Source organism: Calidris pugnax, unplaced genomic scaffold (assembly GCF_001431845.1).
Source record: "Calidris pugnax isolate Ruff unplaced genomic scaffold, ASM143184v1 scaffold360, whole genome shotgun sequence".
Taxonomy (NCBI): Eukaryota; Metazoa; Chordata; class Aves; order Charadriiformes; family Scolopacidae; genus Calidris; species Calidris pugnax.
Window position 1 is genome coordinate 283,354 of NW_015091129.1, and position 21,053 is coordinate 304,406.

Consider the following 21,053-nt stretch of genomic DNA (forward strand, 5'->3'; position numbering starts at 1 on the left):
AAGGAGTTCTAGGAAGCGGAATGCTACAGCAACTTAGCCCAGAGAGACTTTCAAAATGGTGTGTAGGCTGTGTGCAAATTCTATCCTCTATCTTTGTCTAACGATGCTAAAAATATTGCCTGTGCTTCAGAGGTGCAATACAGATTAAAAAAAAAAAAAAAATAAAAAAAAAAGGAAAAATAAGGCACAGGTATGATTTATTCTGTTTTGTGCAAAGCTGCTCTGATTTTTCTAATTCCAGAATGATCCATGCAAATGACGGTCCTTACAGGAAGCTTACATGGAGACATGAAAAGCATGAAACGTCTAAGATTGTATAGAATTTAGTATAAAATTTCATTTATACTATGAAACCTTCAAGAACTTAAAAAAAATATAAATCTAACAGACTAAGACATTTGAAGAATTAAACTGAAAGTATTTTCTAGTAATTGGGCCTTTCAGCAACCAGGTCTACTGGGAGGTGTCCCTGCCCATGGCAGGGGGTTGGAACTAGATGATCTTTAAGGTCCCTTCCAACCTAAACCACTATATGATCCGATGATTCAAATTATACTTTTCTCAAGTTCACTGGAGAGTTAAAACCTGTGTATAATCATCTCTCATCTTCTGAAACTGCATTCTGGTTACTTGGCATTCCTCCAACACAAGTGAAAGAGAAGGAGGCCACATCTTTGTCTCTTAAACTATGTAGGTTTTTCCAGTAAGGGAGTAGGTACAGGGAATAAATGCAACTCAGACTGATCTTCAGAATCCAGATGGCTTTTGATATACTGTCAGCTGGAAAGAAAATCCAGATGCAAATCTGACATGTGAGACACCAGACAAATCTGAAAAACAGCCCAAATCAAAACCCCCGAACTCATGTTGGCTAACAGCACTCTCAGTTTCTTTGCCTTCTGAATATAGGAAAATGTGAGGTCAGCTACTGATTTTCTAAAGGTGACCACCATTTCTCAAGTTGCCATTTATGTTATCTATCTGCATTTCTTTACCAAGCAGCCTCACTCCCTGAATAATCCTTTCCTCTTCTGTATGTCTTATATACTTCATTATCCATAAGCTTGGTAAGATGAAAACAAAGTTCTTTGCATGTGACAACTGTGTTGTAATATTTTTTTTCGGCTAAAATTGCTAGCAATAGTGAAAAATTAAGTGAGGTGAACTGATAGTCAGGAGTTTGTAGGAATGTAGTATTTACGTACATCACTGATAATAAGCAACAACACTCAACAGTGTATTTATACTCCCAGAAGTGAGGATATAATTCTATCCCCACTTTTGAGTTGAAGATGAGATCACATGGCAGCAGGACACTAATGCACACTCCAGTTAACATATATATTCAAAAAATGAAATGAAGTTATGGGTAAAACTGTGTATAACATGCATTATTTTAGAGTGAGGCATTTCACTAGTGTTTTAACAGTGCAGTGTGTTGAGATAAAAATCAGAGTAGACCCACTGCATGAACAGGCTGCCAACTGATGAGATGGATCCAGACATTGTATCTGGTCAGCCTTAATGGCATACTTCACAAACCAACAGAAAATGAAAAAAAGAAAGAAATGTAAGTTGGAAATTTTAGAGTAGCGTACTTTCTCAGACAGTAGGTTAATCTCCTGGAGTGTGGCTTAAACATATATACACTTCCAAGAACAGCACTTTTGCTGAATCTCAAGCTTGCAAATAATGTTGCAATATTAAACACCAAAATGTAAAGAAAAACATTAAAAAAACCCCTTTTGGTTTGCTAAAATAATGCTAATAAAAAAACCCAAATCTGCTCCAGGCTATAAAGTTCAATTGCAATTGCAACTGTAGCATAAGAATTTCAGAACATACCTACCTAATTTGAGAAAGTACAAACACTGTAGTACTCTAACATGAATACAGTGGCTGATTTAGCTTAGAACAACTTGGAAAATATGTGTAACAACAAATTTCCAAATAGTGAAAAAACACAAGTATACTAGTAAAACCTTTTGGGTGCCAATCAGGTAATTTTGATTGTATAACAACATGACCAACCATTTGCTCATGCTCCCTGTCTATTCCAGAGGTAACATTTTTGAGACAACCGAGCCTCAGACAGACATGACATATTGCACATATTTTGTGCTGAAAGAGTGGCAGATTCTAGTTCCCTGAATCATCTGTCTCTCAGGAAGGAGGAACTAGGTGCTGCTTTTCATTTTGGCATCACCACTTTGCTGCAACTCCTAGTTTCCTTGATGCAGACAGAACAACAACGTGTCTTCACTTATAGCCATCAGGAATTTTGCTTTCCCTGAACCTTAAAAGTAAATACACTGCATCTTTTTGCACAGTTTAAATGTTCAGCATCTGAATGACACACAAGATTACCCTTAGATCTTCATGCAAAGGCATGGAGCCTGCCACCCTCTTCTCATACTTGAAAACCATGCTTCATTTAAAGACATTTTTTTAAATCAGGTTTTGGGATTCTAAACTATAATCAGCACTTCATTAAAAAAAATACCAAGAACTTTCTATTCAGCCAAATTGCCATGTTTGCTGCACTATGGTAGTTACTTAGTACAACATCAATAAATGGCCACTTGTAGAGGGACAAATAGAGTTCTGCTTGTGGAAGGAAGTCATACTTTAATGGGATAAACCTTTATCCCTCTATTATGCTTTTGGAGAAAGACAAAGTTTATATCTCCAGCTATTATGCCTTTGGAATGAAATGATCTAAAAAAGAAAAAACAAAGAAAAGGAAAAAGGGTAAAAATGAGGGAATTGGGTAAAAGCTAGGCTCAGTGAGAAGGTTTATGATTTTAGGTATTTTTTTATTTCCTTGCATGCCATGCAACCTCTGAAAACAAAGTGGGAAAGTAAACGTAAAAAAAGAGGTTTTGTCTGTATCCACACTAATGATTCTGTACTAACCAGGACGAAGAAATGAACATGGAACTGCTGAAATATCTGCCATGTGATATATATATTCATCTGTCCATCAGAAACTCCATTAAGTTGGGGGGCATTATTGGTGATATAGATACATTTATTACCTTAACCAGCTCAGGAAAAATCAACACGATTTTTCCATTCAAACTTGGTCAATACTGAACAAGTAGATGATAAATTATGAAAACAACTGCCCTTTCCTAAGGTGGTACATAGACTAAAAAGGATTACCCTGAACAGAGCTTTAATGGATGCCATCTGCTACTGGAAAACATACTCACTTCTAAAAGCTGCCAAGACTTACACATATTTAAGTAGGAATGATGAACATCAGCCGCATGTCAGTGTTTGCTAAAGATACATTGTTTGTGATTCTGAGTTTGTTCATCTACTGCATTATTTCTCATGACCACCCCTCTCCTTTGGCGTAATGCACCAAGTCCCACCAGGAGGTTTAATTTAAATAGAAAACTGGCATTTTCTTGATCGCCAGCCAAATGAATCCTGAGGAGATAGTATATGAAATACTGGCTTTTGTTCTGCTTGAACTGACGTGAGCACAGTCTTGCCTTCCAATAACTAAATAAAGCAAAATTCTAATAATGGATCTACTGTCCCCAAGGAATTGCATCACATGGTTTATCATAAAGGTGGTGGCAGTGAGAAGGTAACAGAGAAAAGAAAACACATCGGATTAGATCCTTAAGAAGTGCAGGAGCCGAAGGTCTAACCCGCTATTATTAGACTTGATGCTACAGTATGAAGTTAGGTAAAAAGTACTTAGGACTAAAATCAAACCAATGGATGAGAAAAAAACGAAGTGACTTTTTATGTCCCAGGTATACCAACGAACTCATGATGGATACCTGGGATGTATCCCACTGTATACCTGGGATACCACCCAACTGGTAAAAAGGATCGATTTAAAACTTTCTTTCTATGCAAGATAATTTAGCATTACAGATTTCTGGTCAAATAATTGCGAAGTGATGCCAGAAGCATGTTCTGAAACTATCACCCCAATATTAGGTGAAAAAATATCTTCATGACCATTTTCTGTGACGAAGGAGTTCCTCTATCCTGAGCCATTTATTGAGCACACACACATGATCTAAGAGGACATCATCTGATCAAAGTTGTATACCTGACTTTGGAGTATGAGAATCATAAACTTGCTTACGGTCTATCTGGTCTGCAAACACTTCCCCATAGATCATCCAATAAGGCATGTAAAATATGTTTTTCGCCAGCTTCCACGAAGGTTCCTCATTGGGGAAGAGAATAGCCTGTCTTGCGACACCAAAGCTCATCAGAACCACCAACATGATGATGACAAAGTACATCATATCTATCATCTGAATGTAATGACAGAAAAAGAGAAAGAGAGAAGGGACAAGAATTAGAGGAACTTATTTATCCATATTCCTATCATTATAAGCTGCAAAAAAAAATTGTAAATCTTAGAAACAGAATTTTCAAACCCAAATTTTGAAAAAACCATTCTCAGTTTTACATGTAACAAATTTCATTTTCAAAGAAATTCAATGGTATTATTGTGTCCTTGGTTTTACCCAGTGTTGCTTTTAAGACAATTTAAATATCATGAATAGGCTTGAAAATACGAGATACCATCTGGTCATACCAGTTGCCTGATCAAGAATATAGGTTCAATGGAATCAGCAGCCTGGTCTGGGCAAGGATCATGAGATGATGTATTGTTTATAGGCACCTAGTGGCAACTGTACCAACACAAAAGGTCTAAAATGGATTATTTTATTCACTGGTAGTCATTGTCTTGGAGAAAAGAAAGGAAGCTGCATCTAACATAAGGAGTAACGGGTGGCAGAACAGCCTGTTACTGCAACATAAGGGACACCATGGTGGTAACCAGTGAGAAAGCGAAGCTGTGATACTGGCTGGACTAGAAATCAGCTTGGTGGGGGAGTCTGACAAAGGCCATATTTAAAAAAAAATAGATGCAGATAACACAGACACCGGACTCTATTCTTATCCATTGTTGAAGGCCTCATTAGCATATGCACAAGATTAATTAGTGCTTGCAAACAGTGCCTACCCATTGAAAATGTTTCTGGAAAAAGTGGGACAGCCATGACAGGAGGTGCGGAATACAGGCTGAAGATTAGAAAAGGAGCTGTGCTAGAAAAGACCCTCGAGAGACAAGAGCAATGGGCATCAAGCAAGTACAGTAGAGATGCTTTATAACCCAAAATTAATGTGAAAAAAAACGGGAGTCTTGTAAAGTCCCTGGTAAGATCCCTTTAAAACCTTTAGTTACAGGCTTATTTATAGGTCTTTAGTTATAAGACTTGTTACGACAGGGCTGTTCTTCACACCTCTGGATGTAACTTTTGTTTCTGGCCAAAATGGACCCCAAACTCCTCTAAAATTTAGGAGTATTAATCCCTTCAGCCTCTGCTTTTTCTGGCTCAGCTGCACTTTGCCTTCCCTGGGAGGCAGGTGTGTGACCAACCGGCACCTCAACTGGTGGTCTTCTTGCTCCATGGGGGGCCTGCTGCAGCTCAAGAGCTGGTGAAAGAGGGGACTCACTTGCAGCAGATGGATATGGCACTGCTGTGGGGGCTCTTCAGTTTTAAAGAACAGGGAGACAGACCTGAGGTCAAGGTGAAACTGGGAGAGCTGTTTAACAGAGGCATACAGAGGAGCAATCAGAAGAGGATATTCTCATTTGTACCGAATGAGAGGCTGTACAAGAAAGACACCGGTAGGGCAGGGCTCTGGTAGGACAGAATCAAGGAGCTAGAAAGAAGGGACTGGGGAGAAGTGAAAAAAAACAGGGGAAAACGAAAGTCTTGACATCCATTGAAAATGCAGAAATGAAATTAAAAAACCCCGAGGACATGATAGAGAAAAATAAATGCCTTAAAAGTTTAAAAACCCGACAAGTAAATCACCAACATTCCTATGTTATTTCAAGCATGAATGTCTTAAAATCTAGTTGAAGAGGAATTCTATATCATTATGGCTCAGAGAGTATTCTGAAATGGGAAAGCTGCATAATTACACCTGGTCTTACTGCTTTAGGGAAGGAATTTGGAGCCAAAACCTGGATCCTCCGTTCTCTGGTGTAATTTTATTCCAGGTAGAAATACATAACATGATATGATGTAATGTGATACCTATTTTAAAATGTCACGCAAACAAATGAACATGAGTATTTGGTGGCCATTTAAGACAATTTCTTAAATGCTTCTAGTGTTTTTGATCAGGAATCACACAGGTTTGACCTTGCTGCAAGAAATAAAATTTTCAGTGCTATTCTCTATTCAAGCTGCATATTAGCTTTTCCCTCCTTTAACTGGATATCTTTGTAAAACTTTAGTAGCTTGTCTGAAATCCATTGAAATGGGTGAGTTTCCACTTACTCTAATGGGCATTGTATCAGGCCCTTTGGCCTGTTGGGTCAAATTCTAATTGCTGGTTCAGCAAGAAAATGGCCATTTTGATCATTCTAAAGACTTCATTAGTGACCTATTTAAAAAAGTGATAAAATTAGGAACTGTTGATGTGGTTTTACAAACAAGCTGACTCTATTTCCCCCTTTTTAATTGCAGAAATACTAAAGAAATGTAGACATCCTCACACAGTTAGGAAACTGATACACCTCTGACTCTCTTGACATGCCAGAGTGATTTCATTTCATTCCCAAATGAAATAGGAGTAAACGTGTCACTGTGCAGACATCACAAAAGCACATTATAATAAGCACTTTCTGTTATTGAAATTAGTAGATAATAATAAACTTGGTAATTCAGCTTCCTCCTCCTATCTTCACCTTTGTTTTAGCCCATTAATTTTAAACCACACCAATCATTCCTGCCCTTGCATACTTTCACTTGCAGATTTGTTCACAGTGCCCAGAGTTAAAAGCTATTATGGCTATTTTGTTAATGTAGAAGCAGCTAAAGAGAAAGTTCCTTAACACATGGAAAGAGTAATCTTTCTCCTCTTGAGTCTAAAATTTACTCACAATAGAAGCCCAGGATAAAAGCTTAGATGTTAAATACGGTCTGTTGAGGAACTCAACATATAGAAGCACATATAACCAGCTTGATGGTCTCCATAGTACTGGATAGTACTTGCAAGGCCATGAAATTAAAAAGAGAGAACCCAAGGAGGTAAACGGACATGTGATTTAAACAAAAATACACAAGGGAGCCCACTGCAGCCTGGGCAAGCAGGTGCAACTCCCAGGGAAGTCTATGTGTGATATAAATGGGGTAGCCATTACACATGGGAATACGTTGGCCAGAAAACAGATGCAAGAGGCAGATTTGTGTAACTCAAACCAGTTGGGCACTGCATGTGTGGGCAAGGTGGACATGTCAGAGTTGCTGAGTGCACGGAAAGTTGGATGAGGTACGAAAATCAAATAACAGGAAGGCACAAAATAAAATAACTTCCCTCCTTTAACAGTTGTCCACACCTTCAGTGTACTTTGGTAGCTAAATTCAACACCCTCTGAGTGGGTGCTGAGCCTACAGAGGGTAGTGACTTTCCTGTATCTGTTTTCCACAGAAAATGGAGTGAGGCTTGATTTGTTGTACACATGTGAGGATGACAAAGGAATGGAAATTATATTATTTTGCTGATTTCAACCACTTCCTTTCTGTGTTGACCCCAGGAGAAAAATTAACCACTGTTTATACTACTGGCTAAGGTGGACTCCTTTCAGCCATACATAACACTGACTACCAGAAGTTTGTTATTCACAGCCAATGTGTTTATTATTGAACTGGTTTTCAAGCAGCCCTTGCTAGGACCACTGAAACTTTTTGTGCATGGCATTTGTGAAAAACACGAAAGAGTAGGACAGTAGTTGTTTTTTAGGGGTTTTATACACTGTGTTTATTATAAGCCACAGTGACCACCAGATCCCCTGATTGAGGGACATAATCCAGGTGGGTCAGGAAAGAAACAGATGATAATGCAATGTTTTCCCTTTGATATTTGGTCCTTGGTCCTTTCTCTTGTCCTGCTGTCCTTTAACAGTAACATCCAGCCAGAAGCCAGAACTGTTTAATGTTTTCACCTCTTGTCCTCTGGAGCTCTGCAAAATCTCTCCTATTGGCTTCCTTGAAGGAAGGTAGCACACTTTGAAATCCTGTTTGCAGGACATAATGATTCAACAACCACTTTCTTTTGTATTTTCCATCTCTCTTTTTTTTTTTTTTTTCTCCAGTAAGCTGTTCTGTTTTTGTCAAACCCACCACTGTAGGATTGGAATTGAAAGCTGGTAAATTTAAGAGATAAGACAATGGTTCTCCAATCACCTGTGGGGTGGGGAGCCTAATTGGACATATATTTTACATTTCAGTTTTATGCCTGCTTAGAATCACTGAACTTGTTGTGACTTATGTAATATCAAGGAGGGATTGTAGTCTATGCTAAGGGGAACATATATGTCCCTTTTTACTATGGTGATGAGGAAGGAAAGCAGCTGAGTCTTTTCTTTAGGTATCATGGTAAGGCAAACACAACAGACAGCTTATTTGGACTTGCTGATTATTGTCCACATAGAAGTCAGGCTGAAGTAATATTTGTTTTTAGAACAGTTAATATACAATTTACTTTTTTTTAAATGAATGCCAGCTTCGATGGTTTTTTATTCTATTTTTGAAAAAATAAATCTAACCCCAGAATGCATGAAACAGCCATGATTTACACAACAATGATGGGATAACTGCATATATAAAACATGAGCATGCATATTAGCTACATGTGCACGTACTCAAATATCAGGGACATGTGCATAGGCATATGTAAACTCAGATATTTTCTTTAACTCATACGAGCAAAATGCTGCTTTAATGCAACATTTCTACTGAAATGTAAAAAGGAAAAGCCCAAAAGTGAAAAGTTATACATTGGGCAGCAAATATCTCTTAGTTTCTCCTGTACACATTTACTATTACATAAACTATTCATACTCCTGCTGTGTTGTGTACATGTAATAATGGCCAGGGGACAGAGGCTGTAGTTATGCTAATGGATTTCTCATCTCACAGGGACACACCTGAACAAGAAAGACAGAAGAACATACGGATATGGAGCAAACTATAGAAAGGTGACAGTATTAGTCATAACCATTATAGTTTTGAACATACCGTGCCTAGTACGACACACTTTGAGAGTATCAAGGTACTAAACTTTTTTTTTTTTTTACCCTAACAACCTACCCTTCTTTACAACTAGTTAAGAATTAGCATCCTTTGTATTTTCTGCAAACAACACACAGAGGTGTGGGATGAATGGCTTTGCTCTTGAATTGAGATCTCAAAGACAGACAAGCAATACATCATCTAACAGAATAGGGAGGGTCTAATTCTCAATTCTGGGAGTCTATGCTGAGATTATGATTCAATAAGGCACTGATTTCTAGCTTACATGGAAATGGTAATGTGTGAAAAATACAGATAAATCTGCTGCGATGTCATTGGACAAAGACATTAAGTCAAGAACATGCTGTTAAAACACAGAAGGGGTACACCAACTTCTCTTACCATTTTCCCAATCATCATAACATATGGTCCCAAATACTTGTTTACTCCGAAGATGTCTAATAACCGTATATACCAGTAAATTATGTTAACACAGTATATCACTCGGCCGTCACTCCGGAGTGGCAGATCTTGCAGACGGAGCACCATTCCGACGGAGAACAGGAGGATAGCTATCAGATCAGTAACGTTCCAGTACTCCTGGAGCCAAACTTTTACTTTCTGTAACAGCTTCCCAGGCTCTGACATCAATATCTGAAGGACAGAGGACATGAAGAGGTAAGGAGCTGATCTGTCTTGACTGAAGTAATCTATAATAAACATACATACCACACAGGACAAAAGCAAAGCTGATAGACTCCTATCATACAAATATCTCACGTACTCTCTGATTTTTTTGAGAAATTTTCCATTTCAGCCATTCTTAGCCTGCACCTATGTGCAAGATACTTAAAAGAAAAAGGACAAGAACCTCACTCTAAAATCCCCATGAAGTCAGAAGAAATATACATATATCTTTCTGTTTTTTGAATTTATTGATCTTACTTAGAGTCTTGGAATAGAGGGGGAAATACAGACAGGTATTTCATCAGAAAATTCACATTTAATGAAGCTGTAGGTGTAAAGAAAATTATTTTAAAATGTGTATCAAATTGTCCAGAAATAATCAATAACCATAAACATCTGGATTCAACATTTAATCTAGAGAGATACTAGCTACTTCTTGGACCTGTTTTTGGAAAATAAATTCCACAGCTGAGAATATAATTCACAAAATTAATTAATCTTACCTTATGAATTTACCATCATTCTATTTGCTAGATCATTTGAGAGACTTGATTGTTTTCCCAAGTTACTGTTGAAAGTATTTCTCAAGTGATTTCTATGAATAATTCCTAGCTTTTAGTTAGTTAACAAGCTGTTTGTTTTAATTTTCTATATTTAGCCTGAGAACATTTGAGCAGACTCATACAGTTCCTTAAAAAGATGAATGTAATTCTTATAATTTTCTTATAATTCATTTTCAGAATTAATTTTAGGCTCATATTATGTGAACAATCTCCAACATCTGTTTAGAAATCCATTCCAACAAATGTTCTTGATAAACTTTTGTGGAAAGGACAATTTGGGGTGAATGATTAGACAAAAATGGCACACATGGCTCCTGCCAGCAGCCTCCCACCTATTGAGCCAGTGGTGCTTTGTCTCCACCAGTATTGTAGAGTCCTCATGTGATGGTGACCATTGTTTTCCTTTTTTCTTTTGGTTGGTGAAGTACACTCATTATAGACCACACAAGTAGTGCCTTTTCCTCTGTTCTTTTTACTTATAATGTAGAGTTTACCATACAGTATTTGAAATCTCTCTTTGAAATCTAAGTGGCTGTTGCAAGACCATTTTTAATCTAGTCCTCAAAAGCATTTGCTGCAGAAAATACAAATGTAGATGGTAACAAATTCAGCCCAGGGGTACAAATGTGCTGTTTCAGCTGAGGTCAGCGGGACTCGCACCCACTCACATCAGGACTGAATTTGGCCTCTGGTGTCATTGTGGAATAAATGTGCATTTGGCCAAGTGAAAAGGCCACAGCAGTAGCTGCAAGTGGGCAAGACCATGAGCAGCAAAAAAACTTCACTCTGCCTGTAGACTGAGTGCCACCTTAAAATCTCTGCTTAGGCTCTATGTGTCTGCTTTAGCATCTTTAGGGAGACGTGTGCTATTGCTTGACATAATTAGCAAAAATTTTCAAGATTTAAAGGGGGAAAACCTATTTGAAATGTGCTGCAACGTTCAATGTGGATCTAAATTTTCCCCCAGTTATACTTGGTTTTATTTAAAGTCTTTACATGAGGTATTTGAACAGATAGAACAGCTGTAAGTTTTGAATGAACTCTATTTGGTGTGGGGTGGATATTTGAACATGGGCTTTTCATTTGTCATGCTGTCACCAAAAATCCCTGTGCGTTCTGTTACAGCGTATCTCCTTCTCCTCTTCCTGAAACATACTTCAGTTTCTGGGCCACATTTCAAGGAATATAGCTGAACTTTAAGATAAGTCAGAAGATCACCCCGTACTTGTGAATGCTATTAAATCCACATCATACAGAAATCTGAACAGAGAAATTCCATGGGAGAAAGAGAAAGAAAGAGAGATATTCTTGATTTTAAAATGAAGGAAGATAGATTTTTTAGTGCTGTGTTTTTATCAATCTGCTTTCCTGCAAAAAAAGCACCATTTTTTGATAAGCCTATTCATCAAAAATCATCCTGGGAAAATAATAAAAACAGATATTAAAATGGAAAAAACATGTTTATTTCCTTTTTCATTCTGTCTTTGTGGGCTGGGGTGATTTTACCTCTCTCATCTTCTCTATTCCCAGAGTGAAAATGTACGAGATGACAATCCATTCCTGTGTAGATGGCCAGCGATCCATCTTCACTAACACTATATAATTGAACAGCATCAAGTAGCCTATATAGGCCAGCTGTAAAGAAACGAAGTTAATATCAATAGTCAATATATTTATAAAATTGAGCCAGTTTCTTGGGTATGATGTTATATTCCTAATTCCTCTGTAACCAGAGTTAAACAGACAAAAGAACAATTACACAGTGTTTTGGCTTGTCTGAAAAAGCTCACATTGTATCACATACAGTGTGGAATCTGCAAACTACATGCACAAATGTCCTCTCCTCCAGCTACATATACCTCCCCAATAAATTGTATTAATGTAGTCCCCTTGGATCATCACACATGCGGAACTCTGATACCACTACGCTAACTAAATAACCTCTTTGAACCTCACCTGCTTCTAATACCCTTTACTTCTCTAAAACCTCTCCTCTAACACCCTCCTCTGTGTTTTTTCTCCCTGTTCACCTAGCCTAGGCTGACTCTGGCATTCCAAATTGTTTTTGCACAATCCTTGCCAGGAGCCCAGAAGGTCTGAGGTGGTCCTAGGTTGCTAGAGACCTTCCTACCCAGTGTAGTACTGACCTAACCTATACCATGATTCCTCCCCCAAGACACTGCTACTCCTACTCACATTGTTGTAGCAAATAGCCAGGCAGAGCCACACAATCATTTGCCTTATATTTTTTGCAAGTTTTTACCTACAGCTGTTTTGCTTTTCCTTCTCTAGAATATCTGCCTTCTGGCTTAATTTTTGATACAGTGAAAAGTGTGGATTATGCTTTTAGTTTCTTTTTTCTTTCTGTCTACATGCCGGATGTAGTGAAATGGTCAGTCAGAAAAAAGATGAGACAGGCAAATTGCATCGTCATGTTCATAAAACGCAGAGAAACCCAAATGTCACCATGAAGCATGGACTGTAGGAAGGATGAATGGCTGTGGCTGGGGTCTGTGGTGGCCAGAATCCAACTGCCCATCTACTTTGTCTTTCAAACAGCAGCCCTACAAGAAAATGCGTCTTAAACCAAATTTAAATCAGAGAAAAGATGATTCAGTTCTGTGCATTAACATTTAAGTCATTGTTGCAGAAAACTTATTCCATACATCTGTACTTCAATACAGTTTTTCTCTCTCAACTGCATGGTACTCACAACCGTTGTGTACTTGATGTCAGATTTAAGATGAAAAAGCCACAGAGGGGCTTGAGACATTTGGGTAGGATTATTTCTGTGTTCAGCGCCTCACAGAACAGGATTTATAGTCTTGTTGTATTTGTTAGAGAATATCACTTCTGCTCTGTGTAAAAGCCACAGGGTTCTGGCTGTTCTTCCAGCTGTTGGTTTGAAGAACACTCAAGAGAATTCTTTACATTGGCCATAACTATTAGTACAGAGAAGGCAGCCAGTTGAACCCCTGCTTCTTGTCTACATAAAACAGAAGAAGAAATGATCCCATTTGTGATGATGGATTGCAATGCTCAGGTCTAGAGCTTGGTCTTCTCTTAACACTCCTAAAAGAAATGCAGAGCAATATTGACTTAGGTCAGCACCTAAGGTGTCAGCTGAGTCAGCAGAAACTCTGTCTGGGCAGGCAGAACTGGACACACACCTCCCTAGCTGAAATAACACTTTCTACTATAGTGCAAAAAGCCAGGTGATGCTGTCACCTAACACCTCCTTTCTTAGATCTTATAGATAATTAGTTATCAGCAAATTTTATTAATTTGGTCTGACTCAGCAGCCTTTGGTGAGAATGTGCAGTTAGTATGGCAAAAGAATAAGGGCATTCATGTTACAAAGGTGACAGAAACCACAAGACCCTCTGTGTCTAGGGTTTTTTGCTGCTTCTTGGTTTTGTTTTGAGGCATTACGGTTTTTGGTTTTGGTTTGGTTTGTTTTTTTTTGTCAATCCAAATTTACTGAAAATTGCTGAAAATTTTTGGTTGGCAAAAAAAAAAAAAAGAGGAAAAGCATCCTGATTTAAGAATAAAATTGTGCTGAAAGTAGACCACTTTAACACAACAAGCAAGCCATGCAGATAGTGAGTGACATCTTCCTTCTGCCTCCTCAGATGGGTAACTTGTTCCTGCCTCTCAGGAGGATGTCCTGATCCCACACTTTGTTCAAAAATCAGTACAGCTGCCCATGCTGGTACTAAAGATTCTTCGGAAGTACTACTACACAAGTAACTAAATGCTATTTTTCTTGCTTTTACGTGGTTTGACAAAGAGCTAGGGGCTGCCATTTTCACCCTTGAGGGCAATACATGAAGAAACTAAGGAGAGGAATGCCTGCTAAGAATTTTCTAGCGTGGGTTGCTCCCTGCTTTCTATGGATGCTGTCCCATTCCATAAAAAATACTTGAATACTCATTATGGTTAGGGACGAACCCGGAAACTGTACCAAAAGAGAGGTTCAAGAGGGAGAGTACCTTCCCCTGATTGCAATAATTAAATGATCATAAAGTGAAGTGGTTCCTAAATTCAAAACTTAGAGCAAAGCTGGTTTTATGTTTAGAAGATGACTCTTACTCAGGGTTCAATTCCCTCTGCAGCTACTTCTCCTCAGAAGAGGTAGAATTGTGGCCTCTTACCTCCTGCTAGCATTTTCAGCCTAAAGCTAGTAGTTAAAAGGGAAAAGCCATCCCCTTCTCCTCAAGCAATCTGTGAGATCTAACTTTTGAATCATGGTTTTCAATGCAACAGGCACAAAACGGAATGGAGTATTTGACTTTTGAAACTATGCATGTACAGAGAGAAAGGCTAAAGTTTTTTTGGTTGAGAAAAAGCTGGTTATTTTGGCTCATCGGCTGAGCCAAAATGTTACTTGCGCAAACATACCAACATTTAACCCACTCTTGTATTTTTTAAGGATGAAGGTAGACATAGCTATAGAGTAATAACAGATAGGCAGACACAGAATATTCAAATTATTTTAAAAAAGATAAAATAGCCATAAGTATAGCTACTTCCCTTGCATTTTGGACTGTGGAATGTAAAATTTTGAGGATTTCTTTTGAAATCTATGATTGTGTGCTTGTAAAAAGTGTTAAAGACTGTGCAATTTTACCCCTCATCTGAAAGTTGTTTTGCTCTTAGTCTCCAGGAGTTTCTCAATATACCCAAATGGTCCAGCACTGCAGCCAGAATCCACCTTAATTTGCTCTTCAAGTTCAGTGTAGCCAAGATCCAGCTTTAATAAGTGACCTTGATTGAGACCTGCCTCGGGACATAAAACTGTAGGAACAGGTCTAAATGGAAATGCAATATTGATCCTTTTCTCCCATTTCATAATCGAACTAACAGGGAAAGCCAGGATGCTTCTTTCTGTTTACAGTGTAAAGACTTTTGTGGTTATGCATAATACATACTGCAATTGATAATGAGACTAGGCTGCTGATGAGAAGTTTCTAGACTCATCAGCCTGATTAATGTTCAATGGACACACAGTTCATCAAGTAGTTACTCCAGGTTGCCAAATTGGAGCTTTTTGCTAGCATAAGCTGTCCACCACAGTTTAGTCTTTGTTGATGTGAGTTGTTTCTGCTCTCTGTAGATGTATTGCCTGGATCTCAGCAACACAATTTTTCTTAAAAGAAGTTGTCTATGGAAGGATGCATTCATTGTGATTTGCTCTGCATTCAGCAGAATGAAGGAAAATATAACTTGGAAGGACCACCTGAAATCATCTGGTCAATTCCACGGTGCTGAGACAGGATTAATTACAGTGTACCATAGTGGACATGTGCTTTGATAAGATAGATTTAGAAAACACTAATAATGGAAAATCTACTGTATCCTTACGCAGTTTATGACAGTATATCTCAGAGCCTTTTCCTAACATCTTACCTAGAATGGCCTTGCTGCAATTTAAACCATTACTTCTTGTCCTATTCAGCAAGGATTTGGAGATTATTCCATTTTGTTCCTCTGTGCAGCTACTTACACATATTTGAAGACTATTATGTTCCTTCTGCAGGTTTCTTTTTATCCAGAGAAAACAACCTTGTTTCCTTAAATCTTTCCCCTTAAGTTGTATTTACAGACCTCTGGAAATATTTTTCATGTTCTTTTTTGTGTCCTCCAAACCAGTTCACATGATGCAGAAGCTGTACTGGGATAGAGTATTCCAGCCTGAAAGGATTACTTTCTGTGTTCATTTTACTTTTTGATCTCATCCTTCTACATTCTGGTGCAATTCCCAAATTTAATAACTAATCTCTATCATCCAAGTTTTGAATGAAAATATCAGATAGCACCTGATGTAGGAGAGAGTCTATTGGAGTATTTCCCAATCCCTGCTTCCAGCTTCATAGTGAGTTATTAATTTCTTTAATTAAACTCTTGAGAACTAATTGCCAAAAAGTTTTGTACCCACATAGTAACTTGAATATAACAGTTATTAATTTTTATATGAGAATGTCCAGTAAAGTTTTTGGTACTGTCTTACTTTAGTCAAAATAGATTATATCATTTTATTTCTGCCTGAGCTGCAAGGTCTGTTTCTTTATAATACAGGGAGATTAAACTGATTTGACATAATTTGTCCCTGAAAAACGTACATTAGCTGCTACTCATTTCTTTATTATTTTGTTGATACTTACACAAACACTTTCTCTGCAGACTAGTCAAAACAGAACAAAGAAAAAATGTTCCAAGAAAAGATGTGCTCTATCTGCTTCTTTTTTTTCATCAGTTATTATAAAATTCGATATCCTGATTCAGCCCTGCCTCTCATTGGGCTTACTATTTGGAGCTGTCCTATTGGGAATTCTCCTACTGGGAATTCCTTGGGAGCACTGACTGCAGCAAACCGCCACTTATTGTTGTGTTTGACGAAAAACATACTCAGGCATTCAAATTTTAACCATTAACTTCCTGAATGAAATGGTAGTCTTTAAAAATCTTAGACAGTTTTGCAAGTCCTAGCTCACCTCCACAAAAGATTTTTATTAAACTATTTATGAGTAAGCCCTCCAATGCACGCAGATGCAGACTTCCAATGAAACACACAAGATGGTCATAATCCAATTTCAGTATTTGTCCAAACAGTAGTAACACAACAGAAAAGATTTCTTACTGTGTAAAACCAAAATTTAACGATAGGAGCATTGTAGAACTCATAAATCTTTCTTCCAACAGGGATCAGTCTGTGCCTGCTCTGAACTTCCTCTTCCTCTTTCTTTCTTGAGGGCTCTCCATTCCCTCGTCCAAGCATTGCCTACAAGAAAGAACATTTTGTGTTTCTTTCTTTGTGAAAGACAAGTTAAGCTATTTTTTTGAAATTTCGAAAGGAAACTATTCAAAACTTCTCTGATTTCTTGATCCTTAGAGAAAACCAGGTGACCATAGCTAGGTGTAAAATGCTTTGTTCTCAGATTACCTTTTTTGCAGGGACGCTGCTGTTAAATACTTTATGAACTGAAAAAGCAATGCTTTTGGCAGCAACTGTCAGCACCAGTGTGAAATCCTTGACTGGTGAACAAATAGAGAGATGTGGAGAACATTTCTCCTTTTTGCTGTATGGACAGCAAAATTTTTACCTGACAACAGCTTTTTGTGGTGTACTTCTATACAACAAACAGATGCACACAGAAAACAGATAAGTTTTGGTTTTAAACGAAGAGAAGTTAATAAGGCTGAGACTGAGAGAGAACAACAGGGGGAAAGATGAGTTGGCAGTTGCTGGACCAGAAGCGATGAAGCCAGTGACTCTTTGACGTTGATCACTGGATCTATAACAGGCGATGATGCCACAGTGAACTTCACATGAATGCAGAGGACTGACCAGTAGAGTTCACTGCAGCATTAAGGCCTTGGGTTGAAAGACCCCGTACATGATTGTAGCTTCTTCCATAATGAAGTTCCAGACTCCTCAGGCACTGCCTCTGTTAGGTTGATCTCACTGTTGCCATTGCAGTCCAGACTCACTGAAGATCAATGCTGAGCTCCAGAAACACATATTTAAGAAGTCCTCAGCTATAAGTGCAAACCTAACAGGCAAGCAGACGGTAATATTTTGTTTACTCTTAATTTCACGGTCAGCTGCAGAGAGCTGTTAGGAGTAACTAAACTACATACTCACTGTAGTTAATGCTTAAAAGAAGGTGTCCCTTTGTATTTAGAGTACAGCACGGATCTCTTAAATGTTCTTTCTGAAACAATTCTTTTGTGAATAGTAAACTAACAGTGGATTTTAGGTCTCTGTGCCTTGAGGAAGTTCTCACTATTTATTTTGTGGCAGCACCTCTAGATTGTAGCACTTGTGCACATGAAAGCAACTGCAAGAATTGAGATACAACCGTCCTATCTAGGTATGCAGGGATTGCACTATGATGCTTTTATTTAAATGCTTCTATAATGTTTTTCTACGAATAGATCAAAGCACTTTCACACTTTTATGTTAATTGAAGCAAACTTTAATCATCCCCCAAAATAATCTTGTTCTCATCTGCAACTAAAAAACATGGAAAGCCAAGCTCCTAAAGAGAACAATTAGATGTCAGATGTACTGTCTTTCAATAAGTCTTCTTTTATCTTTCTCTGTGCTCTCCGATTCAACAGGGTGTTCAGCACATACTTAACTAATCAGCTTCAGGTGAACTATTTGATCTCGTCCTAGTGCCCTGCAGGAATAGAAGTTGCACTTCTCACATATTTAAAAGTAGGAATCACGGTCTTTGCTGTTCTTCCTTTTCCTAGGGCTCATGTGAAGCTATTCATCTAGGTCTTTGGTCCGGTAAAATAGTAGTTTGTAATGATAAACTGATGACCACATTTTTTTTTCTTTCAGTCAGTGTAGATATTTGTAACCTTATTAGAACTGTGTATGGTCCTAAATGGCTACTGCATAATATTTCTCTTTAATGTCATTTATGCATTGTGCAGTTAGTTTTTTCCTCTGGTATTATTGCTTTCTACATGGTCACTTATATTCTTGAATTTGATTATGCACAGATGTTGCCCTGCACTGAAATTAACCTGCTGAGATCCTCTTAAAACTGTAGCCTGCTTTGATGGTTACCTATTTCCTTTACCTTTTAATGCCTGCAGATTTCTAAGTTCATTGCCATAAACATAGATGAAGCAATGCATATTAAAAAATTAAATACACGGCCTGTTGATTCTCACAGAGCACATAAACCCCCTTAAAAGTCCATCAAGAGTTTCATAAAAATGGAAAAAGATGAAGGGGCTGTTAAGCAGAGGAGAAGGGTTCCTATTAGATAACCACATAGTCTGCAAGAATGTGAGACTTACTGAATATAACTATGGTAGCAGAGATTACACAACCTTCACAGAACCCCAAGAATCATTACCTGAAGTCTACAAAACCAAAGTCATTCCCTAATGTATATCAGGGATTGTTTATTTGGGAAAAAAAGTAGAATATAATCTGAATGTTTTGGGAAAATTATAGCCCAAGAAGGAACTCACTTCTTTGCTTCTGCCTCCTGACTCTGTTTTAGGGAAAGCTGCCATCTGGTGCTACAGTTTTCTGTAGCTTTTCCCAAGGCTTTGTCTCTGCTGTCCTCTGGTGCTCAAGAATTTTGCAGCAGAGTGAAAATGAATGCTGGTGGTTTTAACAAATGAGCAGTGCCATGCTTTAGTGAGAGGTATTATTTCAGAGTTTAAATCCTTCACAATTTTATAAATCTACTAATTCTGAGACACCCTTTGCTCTTACGGGAATCAATAAATTGTGGATGTTTTCAGGATCATGCTCTCGCAGTACCTGAATTTATGCTTTAGCTCATGGATGCTGATTTCCTGTTTGTTATTGCTTTCTTGCTGATAAACGATACTGTAATTTTTTCTTGTTATAATTAGTTTTGAATTAATTGTATCATATAATACTAACCTCTCCCCTCCCCCATGCTACAGATGGGGAATTGCTGTGAGATGGCTAGGGATTAGATTTGACCTGGTGTCCCCGACTGTTAATTATATCACAGTATTAACAAACTGAAAAGCCTCCCCATTAGAAAAATACAGAAATAACCTAAGTGACAGTGTTAACAAAATAGCTGCAATGCCGAATGTGAACAAATGTGTTTTCACTTGGAGGGGGAAGCAATAGGGTGGGAATAACTCAAGAAACTGCTCTGTGTGGGCGGCATCTCTCTCTCTAATACACAATTTTGTCCATGATTCACAATGAGTCATGCAAGGTAAGCCCGACAGCAGCTCAACTACATTGTAAAGTACAGTACAAGTGCATCATTTTAGCCTGAGGGGATTGATGTGCGCATCGTTTTTACATGGAGATTTTTCTAATGAGGATTCTGTTTTTCTTTTTTTTTTGGCCGGATTTTGTTTTACATAATTGAGGACAATTCACTGATAGGGAACCAGGACAGTTTAGGGTTGTGCATTTTTTGCATTAATATGTATTAATGATCCTATAATATATTTATTTATTTTATAATTAAATAACAGGAATTTCAGTCCTGCTAGAATGATCACATGCTCTTCAAATTTTATCCTTAGTGAAATCTGTGTGCTACATACAGTCTTACCCCATATTCACACAGAACTGGTGTGGAAATGGTGCACACGTGGGTGGATATACACTATGTCTCTCTACACACTCCACTGTGTACTGTAGTATGTGTGGAAACGCTACCTCCATGGTAGTTGTTCTGGGGTTACTGTTCTCTCCCTTGAAATACTGATAGGAAAAATGGTTTAATGCCTTTGGATTACAGATGTGTAAAACTAGATTTTGCATGTACTCAGTGGTTCTTTAAGTTGAATAGAGAGGAATGGGGTAAAGCATCAGGAGCTCAGTCATCCTGGTTGCTGAGCATGGCAAAGGACAGTGCCGGGGCAGTTGTGTGGTGGTGATACCAGGGTTTTCAAAACTCTTGGAGAAACAGAAGGAAATCCCTCCTTAGGGAGAGGGCCAGGACTTTTGCCTCCTGACCACTAGCAGTCTCTCTTACTGCCTTTTTCCAGACAAGCTGAAGGGGTGCCTTGCTGCTGGCATGGGAGATGCTGCAAGTACTGACAACCAGCAGGATGGGTGAGAGGGGCCAGGGGCACGAGGCTACTGGTCTTCAATCTTTCATATCTTAAGAACTGTATTTTTAGTGACATAATATTTGGTTAGTTCTTACCACAGAGAAAAGGCTAAGCATACATACTGCAGATGAGACAATTGACAATG

The 21,053-nt window shown here is 38.2% G+C and overlaps 1 protein-coding gene across 8 annotated transcripts in view; it reads right to left on the reverse strand.

Moving 5' to 3' along the window:
- The window catches only part of TRPM3 (transient receptor potential cation channel, subfamily M, member 3), a 278,412-nt gene that overhangs the window by 22,098 nt on the left and 235,261 nt on the right, over nucleotides 1-21,053 (reverse strand). For all 8 annotated transcript variants that reach the window (XR_001413818.1, XM_014958485.1, XM_014958484.1 and 5 more), the window contains 4 exons: nucleotides 16,965-17,105; nucleotides 11,831-11,959; nucleotides 9,477-9,728; nucleotides 4,115-4,289 (listed from right to left, as the gene is read on the reverse strand). Coding sequence is in view for 7 of the 8 variants with exons in the window: in XM_014958485.1 (XP_014813971.1) it covers nucleotides 4,115-4,289; nucleotides 9,477-9,728; nucleotides 11,831-11,959; nucleotides 16,965-17,105 (697 nt within the window). In the remaining variant the exon portion in view is untranslated. The remainder of the gene's footprint in view (nucleotides 1-4,114; nucleotides 4,290-9,476; nucleotides 9,729-11,830; nucleotides 11,960-16,964; nucleotides 17,106-21,053) is intronic.